The sequence below is a fragment of the Pseudophryne corroboree genome, chromosome 5 (genome assembly GCF_028390025.1).
Source record: "Pseudophryne corroboree isolate aPseCor3 chromosome 5, aPseCor3.hap2, whole genome shotgun sequence".
Taxonomy (NCBI): domain Eukaryota; kingdom Metazoa; phylum Chordata; class Amphibia; order Anura; family Myobatrachidae; genus Pseudophryne; species Pseudophryne corroboree.
The window spans coordinates 82,128,797-82,153,039 of record NC_086448.1 but is presented as its reverse complement, the minus strand read 5'-3'; the positions used below and the strand labels follow the sequence as shown (position 1 = coordinate 82,153,039).

At 46.8% G+C, this 24,243-nt stretch overlaps 1 protein-coding gene across 10 annotated transcripts in view; it reads left to right on the top strand.

Moving 5' to 3' along the window:
• Positions 1–24,243, top strand: part of AKAP9 (A-kinase anchoring protein 9) — a 467,089-nt gene that overhangs the window by 360,722 nt on the left and 82,124 nt on the right. For all 10 annotated transcript variants that reach the window (XM_063921430.1, XM_063921427.1, XM_063921429.1 and 7 more), the window contains one exon: positions 9,930–10,092. In XM_063921430.1, coding sequence (XP_063777500.1) covers positions 9,930–10,092 — 163 coding nt within the window. The remainder of the gene's footprint in view (positions 1–9,929; positions 10,093–24,243) is intronic.

The following is a 24,243-nucleotide window of genomic DNA, read 5'->3' as shown; positions in this document are numbered from 1 at the left end:
ATGAGACTAATGTACGGCCAGCATTTCATAGATTTGCCTTCTAGTATAGGGGGGATGTACAGTAGCTATGTGCCGGTCACAATACTTCCCCCTACATACCGACAATTTACAATCCCGACAGTCGGCGTGCCGTCTACCAGAGACTTTTCCCACTCGTGGGTCTCCACGACACCCATAGAGTAGGAATAGAACCTGTGGCTTCTTGCGCTCGCCCACCCGGCCGAGATCCCGCCGTCGGTATGGTGACCGCCGGTCACGCATACCCAACCCGTATAAGGTGTTTTCTCTGACGTCCTAGTGGATGCTGGGGACTCCGTCAGGACCATGGGGAATAGCGGCTCCGCAGGAGACAGGGCACAAAAGTAAAAGCTTTAGGATCAGGTGGTGTGCACTGGCTCCTCCCCCTATGACCCTCCTCCAAGCCTCAGTTAGATTTTTGTGCCCGGCCGAGAAGGGTGCAATCTAGGTGGCTCTCCTAAAGAGCTGCTTAGAGTAAAAGTTTTGTTAGGTTTTTTATTTTCAGTGAGTCCTGCTGGCAACAGGCTCACTGCATCGAGGGACTTAGGGGAGAGAAGTGAACTCACCTGCGTGCAGGATGGATTGGCTTCTTAGGCTACTGGACACCATTAGCTCCAGAGGGAGTCGGAACACAGGTCTCACCCTGGGGTTCGTCCCGGAGCCGCGCCGCCGACCCCCTTGCAGATGCCGAAAAGTGAAGAGGTCCAGAAACCGGCGGCAGAAGACTTTTCAGTCTTCATAAGGTAGCGCACAGCACTGCAGCTGTGCGCCATTGTTGTCAGCACACTTCATAGCAGCGGTCACTGAGGGTGCAGGGCGCTGGGGGGGGCGCCCTGGGCAGCAATGATAGTACCTTATTCTGGCTAAAAATACATCACATATAGCCCCTGGGGGCTATATGGATGTATTTAACCCCTGCCAGGTCTCAGAAAAACGGGAGAAGAAGCCCGCCGAAAAGGGGGCGGGGCCTATTCTCCTCAGCACACAGCGCCATTTTCCCTCACAGAAATGCTGGTGGGAAGGCTCCCAGGCTCTCCCCTGCACTGCACTACAGAAACAGGGTTAAAACAGAGAGGGGGGGCACTTATTTGGCGATATGACTATATATATTAAAATGCTATAAGGGAAAAACACTTATATAAAGGTTGTCCCTGTATAATTATAGCGTTTTTGGTGTGTGCTGGCAAACTCTCCCTCTGTCTCCCCAAAGGGCTAGTGGGGTCCTGTCCTCTATCAGAGCATTCCCTGTGTGTGTGCTGTGTGTCGGTACGTGTGTGTCGACATGTATGAGGACGATGTTGGTGAGGAGGCGGAGCAATTGCCTGTAATGGTGATGTCACTCTCTAGGGAGTCGACACCGGAATGGATGGCTTATTTAAGGAATTACGTGATAATGTCAACACGCTGCAAGGTCGGTTGACGACATGAGATGGCCGGCAAACCAATTAGTACCTGTCCAGGCGTCTCAAACACCGTCAGGGGCGTTAAAACGTCCTTTTACCTCAGTCGGTCGACACAGACACGGACACTGATTCCAGTGTCGACGGTGAAGAAACAAACGTATTTTCCTTTAGGGCCACACGTTACTTGTTAAGGGCAATGAAGGAGGTGTTACATATTTCTGATACTACAAGTACCACAAAAAAGGGTATTATGTGGAGTGTGAAAAAACTACCTGTAGTTTTTCCTGAATCAGATAAATTAAATGAAGTGTGTGATGATGCGTGGGTTTCCCCCGATAGAAAATTATTGGCGGTATACCCTTTCCCGCCAGAAGTTAGGGCGCGTTGGGAAACACCCCTTAGGGTGGATAAGGCGCTCACACGCTTATCAAAACAAGTGGCGGTACCGTCTCAAGATAGGGCCGCCCTCAAGGAGCCAGCTGATAGGAGGCTGGAAAATATCCTAAAAAGTATATACACACATACTGGTGTTATACTGCGACCAGCGATCGCCTCAGCCTGGATGTGCAGCGCTGGGGTGGCTTGGTCGGATTCCCTGACTGAAAATATTGATACCCTTGACAGGGACAGTATTTTATTGACTATAGAGCATTTAAAGGATGCATTTCTATATATGCGAGATGCACAGAGGGATATTTGCACTCTGGCATCAAGAGTAAGTGCGATGTCCATATCTGCCAGAAGTAGTTTATGGACACGACAGTGGTCAGGGGATGCAGATTCCAAACGGCACATGGAAGTATTGCCGTATAAAGGAGAAAAAGACAACGTCTTTTCAGCCTCAGTCCTTTCGTCCCCATAAGGGCAAGCGGGCAAAAGGCCAGTCATATCTGCCATGGGATAGAGGAAAGGGAAGAAGACTGCAGCAGGCAGCCCATTCCCAGAAACAGAAGCCCTCCACCGCTTCTGCCAAGTCCTCAGCATGACGCTGGGGCCGTACAAGCGGACTAGGGTGCGGTGGGGGGGGTCGTCTCAAGAGTTTCAGCACACAGTGGGCTCACTCGCAAGTGGACCCCTGGATCCTACAAGTAGTATCCCAGGGGTACAGATTGGAAATTCGAGACGTCTCCCCCTCGCAGGTTCCTGAAGTCTGCTTTACCAACGTCTCCCTCCGACAGGGAGGCAGTAGTGGAAACAATTCACAAGCTGTATTCCCAGCAGGTGATAATCAAAGTACCCCTCCTACAACAAGGAAAGGGGTATTATTCCACACTATATTGTGGTACTGAAGCCAGATGGCTCGGTGAGACCTATTCTAAATCTGAAATAGTTGAACACTTACATACATAGGTTCAAATCAAGATGGAGTCACTCAGAGCAGTGATAGCGAACCAGGAAGAAGGGGACTATATGGTGTCCCGGGACATCAGGGATGCTTACCTCCATGTCCCAATTTGCCCTTCTCACCAAGGGTACCTCAGGTTCGTGGTACAGAACTGTCACTATCAGTTTCAGACGCTGCCGGTTGGATTGTCCACGGCACCCCGGGTCCTTACCAAGGTAATGGCCGAAATGATGATTCTTCTTCAAAGAAAATGGACGATCTCCTGATAGGGGCAAGGTCCAGAGAACAGTTGGAGGTCGGAGTAGCACTATCTCAAGTAGTTCTACGACAGCATGGGTGGATTCTAAATATTCCAAAACCGCAGCTGTTTCCGACGACACGTCTGCTGTTCCTAGGGATGATTCTGGACACAGTCCAGAAAAAGGTGTTTCTCCCGGAGAAGAAAGCCAGGGAGTTATCCGAGCTAGTCAGGAACCTCCTAAAACCAGGAAAAGTGTCAGTGCATCATTGCACAAGGGTCCTGGGAAAAATGGTGGCTTCTTACGAAGCGATTCCATTCGGTAGATTTCACGCAAGAACTTTTCAGTGGGATCTGCTGGAAAAATGGTCCGGATCGCATCTTCAGATGCATCAGCGGATAACCCTGTCTCCAAGGACAAGGGTGTTTCTTCTGCGGTGGCTGCAGAGTGCTCATCTACTAAAGGGCCGCAGACTCGGCATTCAGGACTGGGTCCTGGTGACCACGGATGCCAGCCTGAGAGGCTGGGGAGCAGTCACACAAGGAAAAAATTTCCAGGGAGTGTGATCAAGTCTGGAGACTTCTCTCCACATAAATATACTGGAGCTAAGGGCAATTTACAATGTTCTAAGCTTAGCAAGACCTCTGCTTCAAGGTCAGCCGGTATTGATCCAGTGGGACAACATCACGACAGTCGCCCACGTAAACAGACAGGGCGGCACAAGAAGCAGGAGGGCAATGGCAGAAACTGCAAGGATTCTTCGCTGGGCGAAAAATCATGTGATAGCACTGTCAGCAGTGTTCATTCCGGGAGTGGACAACTGGGAAGCAGACTTCCTCAGCGGCAACGACCTCCACCCGGGAGAGTGGGGACTTCATCGGGAAGTATTCCACATGATTGTGAACCGTTGGGAAAGACCAAAGGTGGACATGATGGCGTCCCGCCTGTACAAAAAACTGGACAGGTATTGCGCCAGGTCAAGAGACCCTCAAGCAATATCTGTGGACGTTCTGGTAACACTGTGGGTGTACCAGTCGGTGTATGTGTTCCCTCCTCTGCTTCTCATAACCAAGGTACTGAGAATTATAAGACGTAGAGGAGTAAGAACTATACTCGTGGCTCCGGATTGGCCAAGAAGGACGTGGCACCCGGAACTTCAAGAAATGCTCACAGAGGACTCATGGCCTCTGCCGCTAAGAAGGGACTTGCTTCAGCAAGTACCAGGTCTGTTCCAAGACTTACCGCGGCTGCGTTTGACGGCATGGCGGTGGAACGCCAGATCCTAAGGGAAAAAGGCATTCCGGAAGAGGTCATTCCTACCCTGGTCAAAGCCAGGAAGGAGGTGACCGCAAAACATTATCACCACATGTGGCGAAAATATGTTGCGTGGTGTGAGGCCAGGAAGGCCCCACGAAGAAATTTCAACTCGGTCGATTCCTGCATTTCCTGCAAACAGGAGTGTCTATGGGCCTCAAATTGGGGTCCATTAAGGTTCAAATTTCGGCCCTGTAAATTTTCTTCCAGAAAGAATTGGCTTCAGTTCCTGAAGTCCAGAAGTTTGTCAAGGGAGTATTGCATATACAACCCCCTTTTTGTGCCTCCAGTGGCACTGTGGGATCTCAACGTAGTTCTGGGATTCCTCAAATCACATTTTAAACCGCTCAAATCTGTGGATTTGAAATATCTCACATGGAAAGTGACCATACTGTTGGCCCTGGCCTCGGCCAGGCGAGTGTCAGAATTGGCGGCTTTGTCTCACAAAAGCCATATCTGATTGTCCATTCGGACAGGGCAGAACTGCGGACTCGTCCCCAGTTTCTTCCTAAGGTGGTGTCAGCGTTTCACCTGAACCAGCTTATTGTGGTACCTGCGGCTACTAGGGACTTGGAGGACTCCAAGTTGCTAGATGTTGTCAGGGCCCTGAAAATATAGGTTTCCAGGACGGCTGGAGTCAGGAAAACTGACTCGCTGTTATCCTGTATGCACCCAACAAACTGGGTGCTCTTGCTTCTAAGCAGACGATTGCTCGTTGGATTTGTAGCACATTTCAACTTGCACATTCTGTGGCAGGCCTGCCACAGCCTAAATCTGTCAAGGCCCATTCCACAAGGAAGGTGGGCTCATCCTGGGCGGCTGCCCGAGGGGTCTCGGCATTACAACTATGCCGAGCAGCTACGTGGTCGGGGGAGAACACGTTTGTAAAATTCTACAAATTTGATACCCTGGCTAAAGAGGACCTGGAGTTCTCTCATTCGGTGCTGCAGAGTCATCCGCACTCTCCCGCCCGTTTGGGAGCTTTGGTATAATCCCCATGGTCCTGACGGAGTCCCCAGCATCCACTAGGACGTCAGAGAAAATAAGATTTTACTTACCGATAAATCTATTTCTCGTAGTCCGTAGTGGATGCTGGGCGCCCATCCCAAGTGCGGATTGTCTGCAATACTTGTACATAGTTATTGTTACAAAAATCGGGTTATTATTGTTGTGAGCCATCTTTTCAGAGGCTCCGCTGTTATCATGCTGTTAACTGGGTTCAGATCACAGGTTGTACAGTGTGATTGGTGTGGCTGGTAGGAGTCTTACCCGGGATTCAAAATCCTTCCTTATTGTGTACGCTCGTCCGGGCACAGTATCCTAACTGAGGCTTGGAGGAGGGTCATAGGGGGAGGAGCCAGTGCACACCACCTGATCCTAAAGCTTTTACTTTTGTGCCCTGTCTCCTGCGGAGCCGCTATTCCCCATGGTCCTGACGGAGTCCCCAGCATCCACTACGGACTACGAGAAATAGATTTATCGGTAAGTAAAATCTTATTATATCATGCGTGGTAAATCAGGTAGGTACTGGCTACTAGACCAGAATATGAGTTGACTGCTGAGTGTAAAGAATTACACGTGTGGCGCTTCATGTAGAAGGACACAAGTTTCTCTATTCCTAATAATTATCACTTTATTATTATGACTATTTCAATATTTACATACAAAAGGTAGAAGACTTCTGAATAAAGGGTACACCAGCCAAAGGACACTTACCTGCCACAATGGGTGAGGGTACATACTCATGTCAACACGCCCAACCCCACGCAAAATCCCCACCCTTTAGATAATACAGATTGACAGGGGTGTGATGACAGCATTGCTCTGTCCAGTTCATGACGCAGATCGTGCCGGCAATCCCTCATTCACCTATTTTACTCTAACGTCCTAGTGGATACTGGGGTGACATTAGTACCATGGGGTATACATTGGGTCCATTGGAGCCTGGCACTTTAAGAAAACATTAGTGTGGGCTGGCTCCTCCCCTCTGTGCCCCCCTAGCAGATTCAGTTTAGAAAAATGTGCCCAAGGATCAGTGTGGCTTTACTTCACATGTATAATACCCAGCCAGAACCATTCTCTGTGTGAGTGAATCCTTGGCTTTCGTATGATAGGAATTTGCCTGTGAAAATGTGATATGAGCACGTGCAGAAATTTCAGAGTATTTCAGAGTATTTCATCAAAGTATCCCAAATGTAAATCTTCAACTTTCAGAATTTTGTGCCGCAATTGAATGTGCCCAGACACACAGTCTGTGGGTTGTTGAGCTGGTGGTGTTGGAGAAATGTTTTGCGCGCTTCCCCTGGCAGACATAAGAGTTTTCCCGCGTACTGCTACGTCCTCTCTCCATTCACTGATAGCGAGAGATAATTGCCCTTTGTTGCTGCATCTAATAACTGTTGAATTTAACCTATTGGTAATTATAATTAACACTAAAAAAATATGTATAGGTTTTCATTCACATGGGTGTTATGGTTTCATTACTTTGTGCATTGTAGATTAAAACAAAAATGTACCATAGGCCTTAAATGGCACACCAACCCGTAGTAAATATTTCATGGGAAGTCCCCCTTGCCCACCTATTACAACGTAAGGTTTCCCACATACAGGTACACTGCTGCTTCTGAAATAAGGACATCCTGGTGACTGTAGAGTGCACTGATTATAGAACTGAAGACATTTGGGGCTCCAGCTGTTCTGCTAGCTGGGAGAATTGCTTCATTATGTTTGGAATTAGGTTGTGCAGTCTAGCCCCTCCCCCCATATTCTATATTGTGTACATGCAAATACTTAAAGGCGGAGACTCCTTCAGCTTGATTACCACTCCTCCCACCTGCCTTGGGTGTTTTTAATTAGGAATGTGTTCTTTACATTTGCAGACTGCATTTTGGGAAAGGCACTATAATGGTAAGTCCTGAATAAATGTATACAATTTGTCAGTTTTAGGGATGAGCAGGGCACCTGGGTTGGTGTTGCCCTGGCTGAATTGGGTCATCCCATTGTAAAATGTTAGCGCATTATTATTTTACTGTCTATTTAACAACTGCTAACATTGCCTCTCACTCATGTAACACTTTTTACCCATAGCTTATGCTTCTTAGTAACACTTTCTAACACTTTAATAGTGGGGTGCATTGGGACATTTGGCCTGTTCTGACTTGGGGGGGGGGGGGGTCCCGCGCCTTGGACTTGTATCTAAGTGTTAGGAACCCTCCTGATAATGAGGTCACAGGCACACGGTGGGTGGGCCTATATATTTTTGGACCAAAATGCCAAGCACCTAATTTTTGGTATCCGGTCTCTAGGTCGACCACACTTAGGTCGACAGTCAGTAATTCGACCACTATTGGTCAACATGCATTAGGTCGACCTGGTCACTAGGTCAACGTGTTCTAGGTCGACATGCCAAAAAGGTCGACATGAGTTTTTCACGATTTTTTTCAAAAAATGTTGTTGTTTTTTTAACTTTTTCATACTTTACGAATCATGTGGACTACAATGGGAGCGGTAACCTTGCCCGAAGCGAGGGGACACGGTGCACTAATTGGGGTTCCCGGTCACTCTACGAAGAAAACCACAAAAAACCTCATGTCGACCTTTTGTCATGTCGATCTTGCTCGTCAACCTAATGCTTGTGTCGACCTATTTTGGGTGTCAACTTAGTTACTGTTAACCAATAGTGGTCGACCCTATGAACCACACCCCTAGTTCTTTAGTTCTTGATGTATGTTAAATTGCAGAGTTCACTATTGTTATCAGCAGTGCTTGGTCCCTAGGGTGTGCACATGCAAAAAAGAAATATGTTTCTTTCTGTGTAGAACTACAAGTCTCAGCATGTTGTATGAATTTTCATGTGCAGTCTAGCCACCTCTCATCTCTTCCCCTCAAAATGCTCCCCATGCATGGACACTGCTTTTGATAAATAGAAGTGGAGATGTTGCCCATAGCAACCAATAAGATTCTTGCTATTATTTTCTGGAAGGTGCTAGATAAATAAGTAGAATCTGATTGGTTGCTATGAGCAACATCTCCACTTCTAAAAACCTGCACTTTAGTAAATATACCCCGCCGTGGCTATTTAAGGAAATAACTTGTTATACTTGATAATTATTGTTTTACTGTTTGGAACGCTGACACCTTGCTTTGATTAAGGGAGGTTTCCCTCCCATTTACCTCACATGGCCCAATTTTTTATTTTATTATGTTTCTAAATTTGGTAAATGCTCATTGCTCAGACCTTTTGGATCGGTTCATTTTCTGTATACATATATATTAGGTGTATATGAATTTTGAAGTGAGCGCTTGTAATAAAAATACAGATGAGAACGGTGCGTGCTGGTCAGATATCGTGTAATGGAGGTTATCATGTCAGTGCACTGTGCAATCGTGTCCAAAGAGTGATTTGATTATTTTTTATTTGCATATTAATGATCTCTCGCATACGGTCTCTTCCCCCTGTGTCACCCTATCTGTCTGCCACTCTCCTTTAGACTGTAAGCTCTCACAAGCAGGGCCCTCTTCTCTCATGTACTTTTCCTTCCTTCACTTATACAGGTTAAGTATCCCATATCCAAATATTCTGAAATACAGAATTTTTTGAGTGAGACTGAGATAGTGAAACCTTTGTTTTCTGATGGCTCATTGTACATACACTTTACACAGAGTTATTAAAGATAATTGTATTAATTGACCTTCAGGCTGTGTGTATAAGGTACTGTATATATGAAACACAAATGCATTCTGTGCTTAGACTTGGGTCCCATCACCATGATATCTCCTTGTGGTATGCAATTGTTCCAAAATACGGAAAAATCTGATATCCAAAATACTTCTGATCCCAAGCATTTTGGATATGGGATACCCAACCTGTAACATTATCTCCTTCCCCCTGCTAACAACGGCACCAAACCGATGCAACAATGTTTATAAACCTTGTAGTCCATGTTCTGCAGTGTTTTGTTTATACTGTGTTTTTCATTATTACTATTATTATTATTAGCGTTACTATACAGAGAAAAGTTGGCCATTCATATCAGGCCCTGCCCCAGTGGAGCTTGCAATCTATGGGGCAGATGTATTAACCTGGAGAAAGCATAAGGAAGTGATAAACCAGTGATATGTGCAAGGTGATAAAGACGCCAGCCAATCAGCTCCATTATGTAAATTAACAGTTAGGATGTGATTGGCTGGTGCCTTTATCACCTTGCACATATCACTGGTTTATCACTTCCTTATGCCTTCTCCAGGTTAATACATCTGCCCCTTTATTCCCTACCACATGTACACATTCACGCTAGGATTAATTTTGTAGGGAGCCACTTAACCTACCAGTATATATTTTTGAATTTTGGGAGGAAACCGGAGCACCCGGAGGAATCTCGCGCAAATACAGGGAGAATGTACAAACGCCACACAGTTAGTGGGAATTGTACCCATGACCTCAGTGCTGTGAGGCAGTTATGCTAACCACCCGTGCTCCACACCCTTTATGTACTGTGTAAGGTGCTGCAGGCCCCTTGTGTCGCATTTTAAATAAGGATGGTGAAAATGCATACTCTCAGTAGTGATGCTCTCTGCATTCTCTCATCATGTGTCTCATTCCCTCTGCAGCTTGAACATGCCAAAGCGACACAGACCGAGCTGGTGCGGGAATCCATCAAGAGGAAGCAGGAGACTACTGACCTGCTCAGATGCCAGGAAGAGCTTCAAGAAAGACTCAACGAGGAGGCCAGCGCTAGAGAGCACTTGGTCCTGGAACTCAGCAAAGCAGAAGGTATGGCGACAGTAATAAAATGCGATGCTGCACACATACAGGACGTCAGTGACCTCTGCAAGCGGCCTTAGAAACCTTTCAAATATTCATACCGTCCAGTTTTAAGGCAGTGCTGCTTCTTTGGATAATTCCTAATTGTTTGAAGCCGTAATCACTCCTCCCAACATTAATAATTTGTTTTACAAATCTGAAACATCACTAAACAAACATGGATTTCCCATAGAAAACAGCTTATTTTATTCCCAAATATCTGATACAGGGGTATATTCAATTGAAGTCAAAAGCTGCCGTCTGTCGAAAAGACGTTAGTTTTCGACTTTTTTAGGTCGGAAGGGGTTCCGACCTATTCAATCTAACCCCAAATTATTCGACAAGTTGAGGAATTCGACTTGTCGAAAAGCACGTGGATCAGCGGAATAGCTGCCGATCCACGTGCTTGTGTCGAAAATGGGGCGTTTTGGCCCCCTTTTCGACCATCTCAATTTGACTTTAAAAAAAGTCGAAGTGAGGTGCGGGAGCAGAGACGGGGAGAGCCGCGGGCAGACAGGGGAGAGCAGCGTCAGAGGATGTCACAGCCGCAGCTCACAGCAGCGTCCACCCGGCTCCAGCAAGCGAGACCTCGCTTGCTGGAGCCGGGTGGACGCTGCCGTGAGCGGCGGCTGTGATGCGGGACGGGGAGAAGCAGAGACGGGGAAGAGCCGCGGGCAGACTGGGAAAAACAGCGCTACAGCCGCTGCTCTCCCCCGTCTGCCCGAGGCTCTCCCCCGACTCAGCTCCCGCATCTCAATTCGACTTTTTTTTAAAGTTGAATTGAGATGGCATTGAATAGCCCAGGTCGGATCCATTCCGACAAATGAATGTCGAAATGGATCCGAATTCAATTGAATATACCCCACAGTCTGTAGGTGATCCCCTCCTTATTTCCTTATTGCGTCAGTGGAGTGGAGGTTCCAGGCTAAGAGAAGGAGGGTTGTGGGGGAGCAAGCCAGGGGAACTCTGCGAGATGTGGTAAGGGGGGTACACACGGAGAGTTCCGTGCTTAAATTCTAAGATTGCTTAGAAGTTAAGCACGGATCTCTCCGTGTGTATGCCCCACAGCAATAGTGATGTGCGGCCCTGTGCGTCGCTATCGCCGGTCCTAAATTGGCCAGCATGCAGACACAATCTAGCACATCGCTCATTTCACCCAGCCCCCTCGCCGCCTCCCTCGCTCAGCACACATCTCTGGCTCACATCTCCCCGTGTGTACTGGTCTTTAGAGTGGGTGTGAGGAGGTATCCTCTTTTGGCCTGAGGTGGGACACTAGACCAGGGTGAGAAAGTTAGGCAAGATTCCTGGAGGCATGTCCCAGGACTCCTTCCTGCTTGCACTGCGAAGACACCTGCCACTGCATCTGTGCTTATTGTAAGTTCCACATTTTCAAATGTAAAACAAGCACATGTCTTAAATAATACACAGGGTTATATAGCAAATGCACTGAGTGAACAGCACTAGATCGTGGGATTACTGTGGTTTGTATGGTTGAGAACCACTTATTTTGCTACTCCGAGTTGGTGCTGGCCTCAGGCTGAATCTATAGCCATCCTTATAAACCTCCCTACTCCATGGTAAAGAGACTTATAGTGACAAGCCAGGTGTCAGGGCTAAGGTCATCCACGAAGGCGCACCTGTTTATCATGAAAACAGCCATTATGAGTGATAAAACAGAGAGAGCATAAACTCTTTCATTGAGACTGGTTTGTCTGTCTCAGGGCAGAGCAAATAGGAAACAAAGCCTATTGTGCTTTCTACATAGGGTAATAATGACGTATCATATTCAAGCTGTACAGAAATAGGCTTTGTGTGGTTACATCTGACATTGATCAATCCCTCTGCGGGCCGGCTCTCCCTATAGACGGATGAGTGAATATTTTTCATTCTCTTTAGATCCTATAGTCCTCTTCCAATAACATGGCTCATATTCAGGGTCACACAGAAGCAGTGCGTCTACCTGTACCGCAATCATGGCTAATTCCTGTAAGTAACATTACAGAACTTACATTATATACAGACACTGGCGTCTCCTGCTCCTTGCATTATTTACATGGTGTAATCAAGCTATGTGCAGCCTGTCGCTTGACTAAGATCTTCAGTGAGGCATGAGGAAGAATGTACCTCATGCCTCAGCAATATAATGAGTTCCACTTCAATTGGTAAACTACATTCTAATGAATATTAGTTGAACCTATACACCATTTCTCCACTTCCTCCCTCTATACTCCTGCTGCCCATACCTTGCTGGGTCCCTGTCTCTCCAACACCTAGCTGTACACATTAATCCACACCAAGTCTTTTCTCGTTATCGTCTTCATTATTTCAATAGCAAACATGCCCCGATGTTTCCGATTTCTTACTGACAGGACAGGTCACCACAGAAATGGAGACATGGCAGAAGCTGGCTAGAGGAAATATATATACAGTGCTTCTTCTAGATGAAGCCTGCTCAAATATAGGACCAAAGGCCTTATTCAAGTTAGTTAGTAAACCAAAAAAGCACACTAATGGGCAAAACCATGTGCACTGCAGGGGGGAACAGATGTAACACGTGCAGAGAGAGTTAGATTTGGGTGAGGTGTGTTCAAACCGAAATCTAAATTGCAGTGTAAAAATAAAGCAGCCAGTATTTACCCTGCACAGAAACAAAATAACCCACCCAAATCTAACTCTCTCCGCACATGTTACATCATTATACAGAGGGTGATATAAAATGGCATTAGCACATGTTAGTGTACTGTTGTGTAGAGTATTACTGCATTATAGGGGGGGGGTGTATGGAGAGAGAGCATTACGTCAGAATTCCCTCTACAAGGACTACAGACCAAGGTTGTATTGATCCCCTGCACGGCTGGAGTGCCTGTGTGACGTGCTCAGCATTCCAGGCGTGCTGCGGCTAACACTGGGACTGATTGACAGGTGGACGCTGTTCTGGTTTTGACGAAGTTTCTGAATGTTTAGAGGACTGGTTGGTGTCCCAGTCCCCTGTTTTTTTTGCAGCATTATTGACCACTGTTACGTGTCGTTGGCTGACTCCGTTTCACTGGCCTAGACAGCTTAGTTTTGACGGACATCGTGGGTAACCTGAGGGTTACTCATTTGGTTGATGGGCTGGCCGATAGCTGTGGATCTGATGCTGCTTCCTCAGACGTACATATACGTGCAGATCCGCTGCAACAGAATACGCAGCACCGATCCTCACTGTGCCCTCCTCTGAATCAGCCCCACTGTGTGTATAGTGCTAGCGAGTATCCAGACTGACTGCCTGCAAGATCATTATTTGCTGCCTGTTTATAGCTATGTACAGACAGCAGCAATCATTTATTTGTAATAAACTAGCCAGTATGTTCCAGATGATATGATTTGTAGGCTTTATTGCTTTATAATCAGTATTTACATACATTCTTATTGTGACACGTAATTGGGCATTAATGTACTGTAGCAACCATAAATCAGTGTACTTTAGGATGGAGAGAACGTCTACATGCAGTGGGTGCTTGCAATGGATTTGTGTGGTATAACAGTATTCATGGGAATGTAGCTTGTTCATGTACGTATTAAGGGCCTAATTTAGACTGGATCACTGCAGCGGCAGCGATTGCGGGCTGAAGCCATTTGGGGAGTGTGCTCGCGCAGCCCGGGAGGCCCAGTGAGATGTTAAAGCATCTCAGGGCTGCGATCGCCTCTGCCTGATTGACAGGCAGAGGCGGGACGGGGGCGTGCCAGCGGCGATAGAACGCAGTTGGTAGGGCGTAGTTCCAGATAATGAAGACTCGTCCGGAACGTTGCAAGGGTGGGCTGTGACGACTGCGTGACATCACACTCAGCTGCTGTGACCCAGAACGTGTCGGGTAGCCGCCTGCTAGCGCAGCTAGGCTGCGCAGGCAGAGAGCTACTCAGTGGGTGCAAAAGCATGCAAGGGCCTGACATGCGGGGCAGACTAGCCGTTTGTTGGGCGTCTCCCCGCATGTCTGAGTAACTGATCGTAGATGTGCTAAATTTAGCACATCTAAAATCAGATCTGAATCACCCCCTAAGAGCATAATAAAGACATTGAAATCTTTGGGGGAGATGTAGCAACGCTTGGAGAGAGATAAAGTACCAACCACTTAGCTCCTGTCATATTTCAAACTAAGCCTATAACGTGACAGGAGCTGATTGGCTAGTATTTTATCTCTCCACGTTATCTCTCTCAAAGGTTTGATACATCTCCACCAATATGCTTCAAGTGATATCACGTTCCTAGTGAATTTATAGGCTACATATTATTATTATTATTATTATTATTTATGTGTATAACAGCAAAAAACGTGTGCCTACACTGCATGCAAGCTATGGGTACACACCCTACTTGGGCTGGTAGAATTTCCCCTTCTTATGATATTGGTAGAGTAGCTGATGCTTGTGGTTCTACATAAATTATGATAAATGATTACGTTACATTTATAACACAACTGCCAGGTGATTAAACCACGCACACATTGTATTTGTTTAGCCTAGAACGTTTATTACTACATTGTAGTAGTGGAAACAACACCTGACCACTCACACTAGGTTTGTGCACAGTTGGGTAACTAATAACATAAATGCATTGCTTTAACACCTAGAGGGACTGGTGCTGAGTGGGGCAAACAGGAGGTTGTTTATATTCTGTTATGTACAGTGTCTGTGCACAAATGGCGTTGTATTCTGATTTGTGCACTCGCCTGTCCTTATGATCGTAGAGCTGGAACGGGGTGAGGGAAGGGGAGGTCTTGCTCTGTATTCCTTGCACTAGCCTAAGTTATAGGGTCTTGTGGGCTTATTCCGGAAATTGCTCTTTTTTTTGCCACTTTCATACGTACACAAGGCACAAGATGACACCTGCTGTATTACAGAGGAGTTTTTATTTTGCGCAAACCTAGCAAATGCATTACTCACTTATTAGTTTGGATGTAAGTGTATCTCATGTAAGCCTGGCTCATACCTCCCAACATGGGATCCATACGGAGGAGGAAGGCTGTGGCACACTGAGGGCTTCACCGTGTCATAGTGGCCAGCGTACGCTTTGTGTACATAGTGGCCAGCGTACGCTTTGCACAACACTATTTGATGCCTCTGGGGAGATACCTCCCACAAATTGGGAGTAATATGCCAATCATGGGATGGTCCCCTCAGACCGGGATAGGTGGAAGTAGCGAATCCTACTGGTGCTCCTGGCCCAGCATATGGCTGTAATGACCCTATTTTATGTACGTTTGTATTTCTGCATTTGGTTCCACTCTGCATTATCCCCATAATTAGAAATATCTCTGTTCTGTGCCTGTAAGACTCCAGAGTGTGATGTTACATCCACTGTATTATATCAGAGTTATCAGCCACTAGTGTACTGTCATGCTGGGGGACGTGGCATTTTCTCCACACTGCGCCGGTGAGGAAGGAATTTACTACAGGGCAGATGTGTCAGACAGATATATTAGTGCTTTATTACACATCTGAACTTATTCATGAGTCTGCACATTGTATCCAGGACTGCGCAGGAAGTTCCTGTAGTAACAATCCCATTACACTGAATGCTACACACACCATCCAGCAGATAGACACTGTATATCATTCATACACACACACACACACACACACACACACACACACACAATTATACACACACAATTGTGTGTAAAAATATATTCGTACATACATGTGTACATTCAGTATGTGTGCTTCTCCTATGAACTATAATTAGAAACATAAATGTTCTTTCTCTTCAGCTTATATTGTACAGCGAGCTCCCTGACCGCCTTTCAAGTTTAATTGTTTTTGTTAATGATATGTTATTATATATATTATTATAATTGCTAGTTGTGACTCCTGTAATCCGGGCATCTGACTAGCAGCATTATATCCACCCCAGCCTGTCAGTGCCACCTAAATCCTGACCCCAGAGTGATCACAACTCATATCGTCTGACAGCTCTGAGTTAATTGTATGCGGATTTACTATTTCTTTGTGGAAATCGGTTAGTTGTACAATGCCTGACTCTAATATACACTCCACTTGGATCACTGAATCCGCAGCAGGATTGATGTGTCCTGTAATCTCAAAATAGTACAAGTACATTCATCAGGTTTCTTTCTACTTCTTCACATTTTAGAATTCTAAGGGGGAGATGTACCAAGCCTCGGAGAGAGAGAAAGTACAGACCATTCTGCTCCTAACTGCCATGTCACAGGCTGTGTTTGAGAAATGACAGGAGCTGATTGGTTGCTATTTTTATCTCCGTCCACTTTGTCTCTATGCAATCTTTGATACATATACAGATACAGAATAATTTGATGTGACACTTGTATATTGTGTGTGACTGAGTCTGTATACGGAGCAGAACAGAACTTGTGTTGGAAAAAAGCTGCTGCTGCTACATTGTAGCACATCGTGTACAGATTCAGACACCAAGTCGCACAGAGATATACAATTGTCATATATCAAATTAATCTGCTCAGGCTCCTTGCACATTGAGTTGCGGCAAAAAAAGGAATAAAAAGAACGCCTGACGCTTGAAGATTCTCACGCGGCCTGGCGTGCCAAGAGCGGCTGTTTGGCGTAACTGCAGCAAAGATGTATGAGGACATATCTGTACTGTATAACCAACAAAACTGCTATAGAATTGAATTCCTTATCAAAGCAATGGAAACAAAAATGACTTAAGGTGGATACAAACTAGGCGATGTGCTTGGTGAGCGACATCACCTAGTGTGTCCCATTCCCAGGCTGGGCCACCCAAAGTAGGCATACACACTGTGCGATATCGCACAGTGACGTCAAGCCGCGGCCGGCGGGAGCATGCAGCTATGGACGATGAGTCCAAATTGAGCTGCGTGCACGGCTGACTCCAAGGGCCTTAACGACCCGCGGAACCGTGCATCACTTGTCGTTTACAGCGTACACACTAGTCGATATAGTAAACTACGTCGCTCAGGAAGGGTCAAAATGAGCGACGTGGTTTACTATATCGACTAGTGTGTACGGGCCTTTAGAGGAGCTTTTCCCCTTCAGATGTCTGCCATTTATTTCCCTACACCTCATTTTCCTGGATTCCTTTGATACTTTTTAGACATGTCTTTATTTTCGTTACCCAGGGACATGATATAGGTCTTCTCTCTGCACTAGATGGAACTGTATCTAGACCAGCTCTAGGAAATGGCCTGTTCTCCATGCACAACCTGATATATAGTACACTGTAGTTGAACGATCAGAAGATCCGTCAGTGCATTAGTATTGGCCAAAACTTACTTTTTTCAGTGTTCCGTTATCTGTGTTACATGCATGTTGGTGAGCTCAATGGTACGTGTTGTCCGCTTGGTTTGGCAGTGGTGCAGAACATCTCAAACTCAATTAACATTGTCGGAGGGATTTTGTACATTCTAGAACAGTGTTTCCAGAGAGGATATTGCAATAGTCTCCAGGTGTGAGAATCCTTAAGATACGGATTGGTGATGACAGCTGGAATTCAGAGACAATGCTATAGCCCTGTGGAGACTTGTTCCGTCAATATTTATCTCAGCTAGTTAGTTATTCATATGATAGGCGTGAAGAGGTAAGTACATGTAAAACCGTGTATGACTTACATTTAGTCCCCTCTCTGGTTTGAATGGATTGTCAGGACAGTAATGTTTTGTTGTCCACGGTCTCCTAGTAATAGTGTGTACGCGGTACAGAATGTGCATATCTTTCTCTTGTTGTTCTAGGTACTGGTCATCATGATTGCACGTTCTATTATTATTCTCACAAGGGTTCCTGTAGGGCTGTAGAGAGGAGATACAACATAGAACACATTTACAGAAGTACAGTTCGGGGAAGTTACAAATCTGCAAATCTAAGGTCTGTCCCGTCTCCGACATGCAATGTGGGAGCCAACACCACATCCCGCCAATGGCTCCCACAGCAGCAATGGGACGGGACATACCATTGTGCCGAGAGGAGCGCCAGCGGGCATGTGTAAGAGGGGGCAGAACGTGGTGAGCTGGCATGTACCGCATCCCTCTACTAGAGGAACACGAATGAGATAGTTAGCCACACTGCTTATCCTCCCAATCTCCCTTTATCCCTGCAAATGGGAACAACTTAATTCCGTATCTCTAGGTCATCGCAGTCTCGTAATCTTTTATCCTTTTTGCGCTTTCCTAGTTCTACATGTTCTTTTATTATTCTTATACATCTGCTTCACGTTTCTGCGGCTTCACTGTTCTGCTTTATAACCAAACTTTCTAAAAAAGAAAACCTTTACAATTGGATACTGCTGAAAACTAAACACAAAGGTTCCCAAAAGGATGGGGAATTAGTGTTGCAAAAGTACATATGTTGCTCTATTGACAGCTTTTAGTCAGCGACCAAACCTCTTTTACAATTGAGTCCTCGCACAGGCACTGAGAATTTAGATTAGGAACCAGTTACATCACTAATACCCCTTTTCCACTAGCTCAAAAAACACGGGTAAATGCACGGGGGCGCGCATTTACCCGTGTTTTTGGCAAGTGGAAAAGGGTCAACCCGGATCAAGTGACCCGTGAATCCTACCCGGCTATTTACCTGGGTAGGACACGGGAATGATCCGGGTAGGGTGTAGTGTAAACGGGAGCCGTGTCGATGCGACACGGCTCCCGTTTACACTGTATGGATGGGCGGCGCTGGGAGATCATGTGATCTCCCTGCGCCGCCCCTGCCGTGTAGCTAGAAGCGTCACCAACCCGGCATATGCCGGGTTGTGACTGCTGATGGGAAAGGGACCGAGCACGGGTCGCAGCAGGGGGCAGCTCCCGTGTCAGGCTCCCGGCTGCGACCCGTGCTCGTAGGTGTAAAAGGGGTATAAGTCACTGAGAATACAGCCAATAAATAAGCTTTGAACCAGTGACATCATTGAGGCACTGAGAGTACAGCCTCTGTATTAACCACTTAACCAGTCGGGCTTTCAATGACACGGTCGCATCTTGGGACCACCACTGTTCCCTGACCTGGAGTATTTCCACATAACGTTTTATTGGGGTTGGGGATGAGGAAGGGGTGTACAATTTTTTGTATTTGGTACTAGTGAGAGTAATGTGGGGCATAGTGAGGGGCCTGTGTATACCCCCTAGGCATGTTTTCTAATTTTTTTTTTTTTAAATAAAGTATTTATATACTGTTTTAAATATGTTTTTAACTAAATAAGAATAATTTATGTGGTTAATACACTTTCAGCCAGTGACTTCACTTTGGTATTGAGAATGCTGCCTATTAATAAGCTAGATCTGATCGCAGACCTCTGCAAAACCGCAGAGAGCAATCGGGTCTGAATTAGGCCCCTAGTTCTGTGTAAGTGAAGCACAGAGTAATTTGTCGCTCTGTCCTTCATACTGTATATCATTCTAATGTGTACCCAGGATCGGATATGTTGCTCAGTGTGTACCCAGCTTTAGGTACAGTAAAATTTCACCTAGAGTCTTCAAAACTGCTGGTAGTGGTCAGATTTGCATGTACAATTATAGGCTACGTTACCCAACATATCTGGTAAGGAAAGTGTCTCCAATGATAGGAGTACCCTTCTTTCTCTTACGTCCTAGAGGATGCTGGGGTCCATTTTAGTACTATGGGGTATAGACTGTTCCGCAGGAGCCTTCGGCACTTTAAGACTTTTCAACAGTGTGAACTGGCTCCTACCTCTATGCCCCTCCTCCAGACCTCAGTTTAGAAAATGTGCCCGGGGGACTGGCTGCACATCAGTGAAGCTCTACTGAGTTTGACTGAAAAAGATTTTGTTAGTTTTTTTATTTTACAGGGAAGCTGCTGGCAACAGCTTCCCTGCTTCGTGGGACTTAGGAGGGGAAGTAGGAACCAACTTCTCAGTTAGTTTAATGGCTCTGCTTCCGCTGACAGGACACCATTAGCTCCTGAAGGATACTGAACACAGCCCTTGCCACAGCACTGCCGCCACCCCCTAACAGAGCCAGAAGTCAGAAGGCTGGTGAGTATTAACCGGAGACCTGCAGAGAGGGGCCCTCCGGTCATCATGGCGGCATAAAGGTACCAGCGCAGCACGGGACGCTGCGCAGCAACATGTCTCTCAGCACAGGGCGCGCGGGGGGGGGGGCGCGCTCTGAGGGACATAATAAATCCTTACTCTCACTGGCAAGATGTTCATACATGTGAGCCACTGATGTACACTACCCCTGCCAGTATAAATATTACTGTGGCTGACCCGCGCCATTACAGGGGGCGGGGCTTCACCTCAGAATTGCTTGTAACACTCATTTGGCGCCATTTTCTCCTCACAGAGATGCCGGAGCGCTGATCCTACAGGCTGCTTCTCCTCTCACATCGCTGATACAAGTACCAGGGTGTTATAGAAGGGGAGGGGAGCACATAATTTATTGAAGTCTGCGGGCTTCACATTGGATAAAAAGCGCTGTTTTGGTATATATGTATATTCATTGTATGTAATACATATAGGGCGCGTGGTGTGGACTGGCAGTCCCCTCTAGGCCTCTCTGACAGACTTTAGGTAGATCTGTCCCCAATAGTGTGTGTGAGTGGTGTGACTGTACACGTGTGTAACATGTCTAGAGAAAGTTCTTCCCCAGAGGAAACCATTTTGGAGGCACAAGAGTGTTCTGAGCCTGTGTGGGTGAGAAAGCTGCAGAGTAATATGTAAATTCTCTGAGTCTGAACAACAGACAAAGCAAGACAGTCTGTGGAGGATGCTCTGTTTGCGGATTCCTCCACGTCACCCACTCGGGACCCCTACTTTTCCCAGAAAAGGTCTCTGACCCAAATTATGCAAAGGTACACTGACACAGATTCCGACACTGAAGTCGACACTGGAGATTTGAGGGGGGTAGATCCCAAACTGGCTAAGAGCATTCAATGTATGATAGTCACTATAAAAGAGGTGTTGAAATTTCCTGACACAACACCTCCACCTGAGGAAAAAGATTATTTTAAATAAAAAATAAAAAAAACAGGTGGTGACTTTTCCTCCGTCTAAGGATAGCGTACCCTTTCCCTGAAGAGGATAGGCGTAAGTGGGAGTCACACCCAATGATAGACACCTCAGTCTCTAGGTTGTCAAAGAAAATAATTTCTATGACGTCCTAGTGGATGCTGGGAACTCCGTAAGGACCATGGGGATTAGCGGCTCCGCAGGAGACTGGGCACAAAAGTAAAAGCTTTAGGACTACCTGGTGTGCACTGGCTCCTCCCCCTATGACCCTCCTCCAAGCCTCAGTTAGATTTTTGTGCCCGGCCGAAACGCCCGTTACCTCAAATGGCAGACACAGACACGGATACTGACTCCAGTGTCGACGATGATGAGACAAACGTGACTTCCACTAGGGCCACACGTTACATGATTGAAGCAATTAAAAATGTATTGCATATCTCTGATAATACAAGTACCACTAAAAAGGGTATTATGTTTGGTGAGAAAAAAACTGCCTGTAGTTTTTCCTGTATCCGAGGAATTAAATGAAGTGTGTGATGAGGCGTGGGTTTCCCCCGATAAAAAACTGATAATTCCTAAAAGGTTATTGGCATCGTACCCTTTCCCGCCAGAGGATAGGGCACGTTGGGAAACACCCCCTAGGGTGGATAAAGTGCTCACACGTTTGTCAAAACAGGTAGCACTACCCTCTCCTGATACGGCCGCCCTAAAGGAACCTGCCGATAGAAAGCTGGAGAATATCCTAAAATGTATATACTCTCACACGGGTGTTATACTGCGACCAGCAATCGCCTCAGCCTGGATGTGCAGTGCGGGCCTGGCGTGGTCGGATTCCCTGACTGAAAATATTGATACCCTAGATAGGGACAGTATATTACTGACTATAGAGCATTTGAAGGATGCATTTCTATATATGCGTGATGCACAGAGGGATATTTGCCGACTGGCATCAAGAGTTAGCGCGCTGTCCATTTCTGCTAGAAGAGGTTTATGGACGCTGCAGTGGTCAGGTGATGCGGATTCTAAAAGGCACATGGAAGTATTGCCTTATAAGGGGGAGGAGTTATTTGGGGTAGGTCTATCAGACCTGGTAGCCACGGCAACTGCTGGAAAATCCACATTTTTACCCCAGGTAGCTTCTCAACCTAAGAAGACGCCGTATTATCAGGCGCAGTCCTTTCGGCCCCATAAGGGCAAGCGGGCAAAAGGCGCCTCATTTATACCCCGTGGCAGAGGGAGAGGAAAAAGGCTGCAACAAACAGCCAGTTCCCAGGAACAAAAGCCCTCTCCCGCCTCCGCAAAGTCCTCAGCATGGCGCTGGGGCTTTACAAGCAGACACGGTGGGGGCCCGTCTCAAGAAGTTCGGTGCGCAGTGGGCCCACTCGCAAGTGGACCCCTGGATCCTTCAAGTGGTATCTCAGGGGTACAAATTGGAATTCGAGACGTCTCCCCCTCGCCGTTTTCTAAAGTCTGCTTTACCGACGTCTCCCTCAGACAGGGAGGCAGTATTGGATGCCATTCACAAGCTGTATTCCCAGCAGGTGATAATCAAGGTACCCCTCCTACAACAGGGAAAGGGGTACTATTCCACACTATTTGTGGTACCGAAGCCGGACGGCTCGGTGAGACCAATTTTAAACCTAAAATCCTTGAACACTTACATACAAAGGTTCAAATTCAAGATGGAGTCACTCAGAGCAGTGATCGCAAACCTGGAAGACGGGGACTATATGGTGTCTCTGGACATCAAAGATGCTTACCTACATGTCCCAATTTGCCCTTCTCACCAAGGGTACCTCAGGTTTGTGGTACAGAACTGTCACTATCAGTTTCAGACGCTGCCGTTTGGATTGTCCACGGCACCCCGGGTCTTTACCAAGGTAATGGCCGAAATGATGATACTCCTTCGAAGGAATGGAGTTTTAGTTATCCCTTACTTGGACGATCTCCTGATAAGGGCAAGATCCAGGGAACAGTTGGAGGTCGGGGTAGCACTATCTCAGATAGTGCTGCGCCAGCACGGTTGGATTCTCAATATTCCAAAATCTCAGCTGATCCCGACTACCCGACTCCTATTCCTAGGGATGACCCTGGACACAGTCCAGAAAAAGGTGTTTCTCCCGGAGGAGAAAGCCAGGGAGTTATCCGAACTAGTCAGAAATCTCCTAAAACCAGGCCAAGTCTCAGTGCATCAATGCACAAGGGTCCTGGGAAAGATGGTGGCTTCTTACGAAGCAATCCCATTCGGCAGATTCCACGCAAGAACCTTCCAGTGGGATCTGCTAGACAAATGGTCCGGGTCGCATCTTCAGATGCATCAGCGGATAATCTTGTCACCAAGGACAAGGGTGTCTCTCCTGTGGTGGTTGCAGAGTGCTCATCTTCTAGAGGGCCGCAGATTCGGCATTCAGGACTGGGCCCTGGTGACCACGGATGCCAGCCTGAGAGGCTGGGGAGCAGTCACACAGGGACGAAATTTCCAGGGCTTGTGGTCAAGCCTGGAGACATCACTCCACATAAATATCCTGGAGCTAAGGGCCATCTACAATGCTCTAAGCCTAGCAAGACCTCTGCTTCAAGGTCAGCCGGTGCTGATCCAGTCAGACAACATCACGGCAGTCGCCCACGTAAACAGACAGGGCGGCACAAGAAGCAGGAGGGCAATGGCAGAAGTTGCAAGGATTCTTCGCTGGGCGGAAAATCATGTGATAGCACTGTCAGCGGTGTTCATTCCGGGAGTGGACAACTGGGAAGCAGACTTCCTCAGCAGACACGACCTCCATCCGGGGGAGTGGGGACTTCACCCAGAAGTCTTCCACATGATTGTGAACCGTTGGGAAAAACCAAAGGTGGACATGATGGCGTCCCGCCTCAACAAAAAACTGGACAGGTATTGCGCCAGGTCAAGGGACCCTCAGGCAATAGCTGTGGACGCTCTGGTAACACCGTGGGTGTACCAGTCAGTGTATGTGTTCCCTCCTCTGCCTCTCATACCCAAGGTACTGAGGATCATAAGAAGGAGAGGAGTAAGGACTATACTCGTGGCTCCGGATTGGCCAAGAAGGACTTGGTACCCGGAACTTCAAGAGATGCTCACAGAGAAGTGGCCTCTACCTCTAAGAAAGGACCTGCTTCAGCAGGGACCCTGTCTGTTCCAAGACTTACCGCGG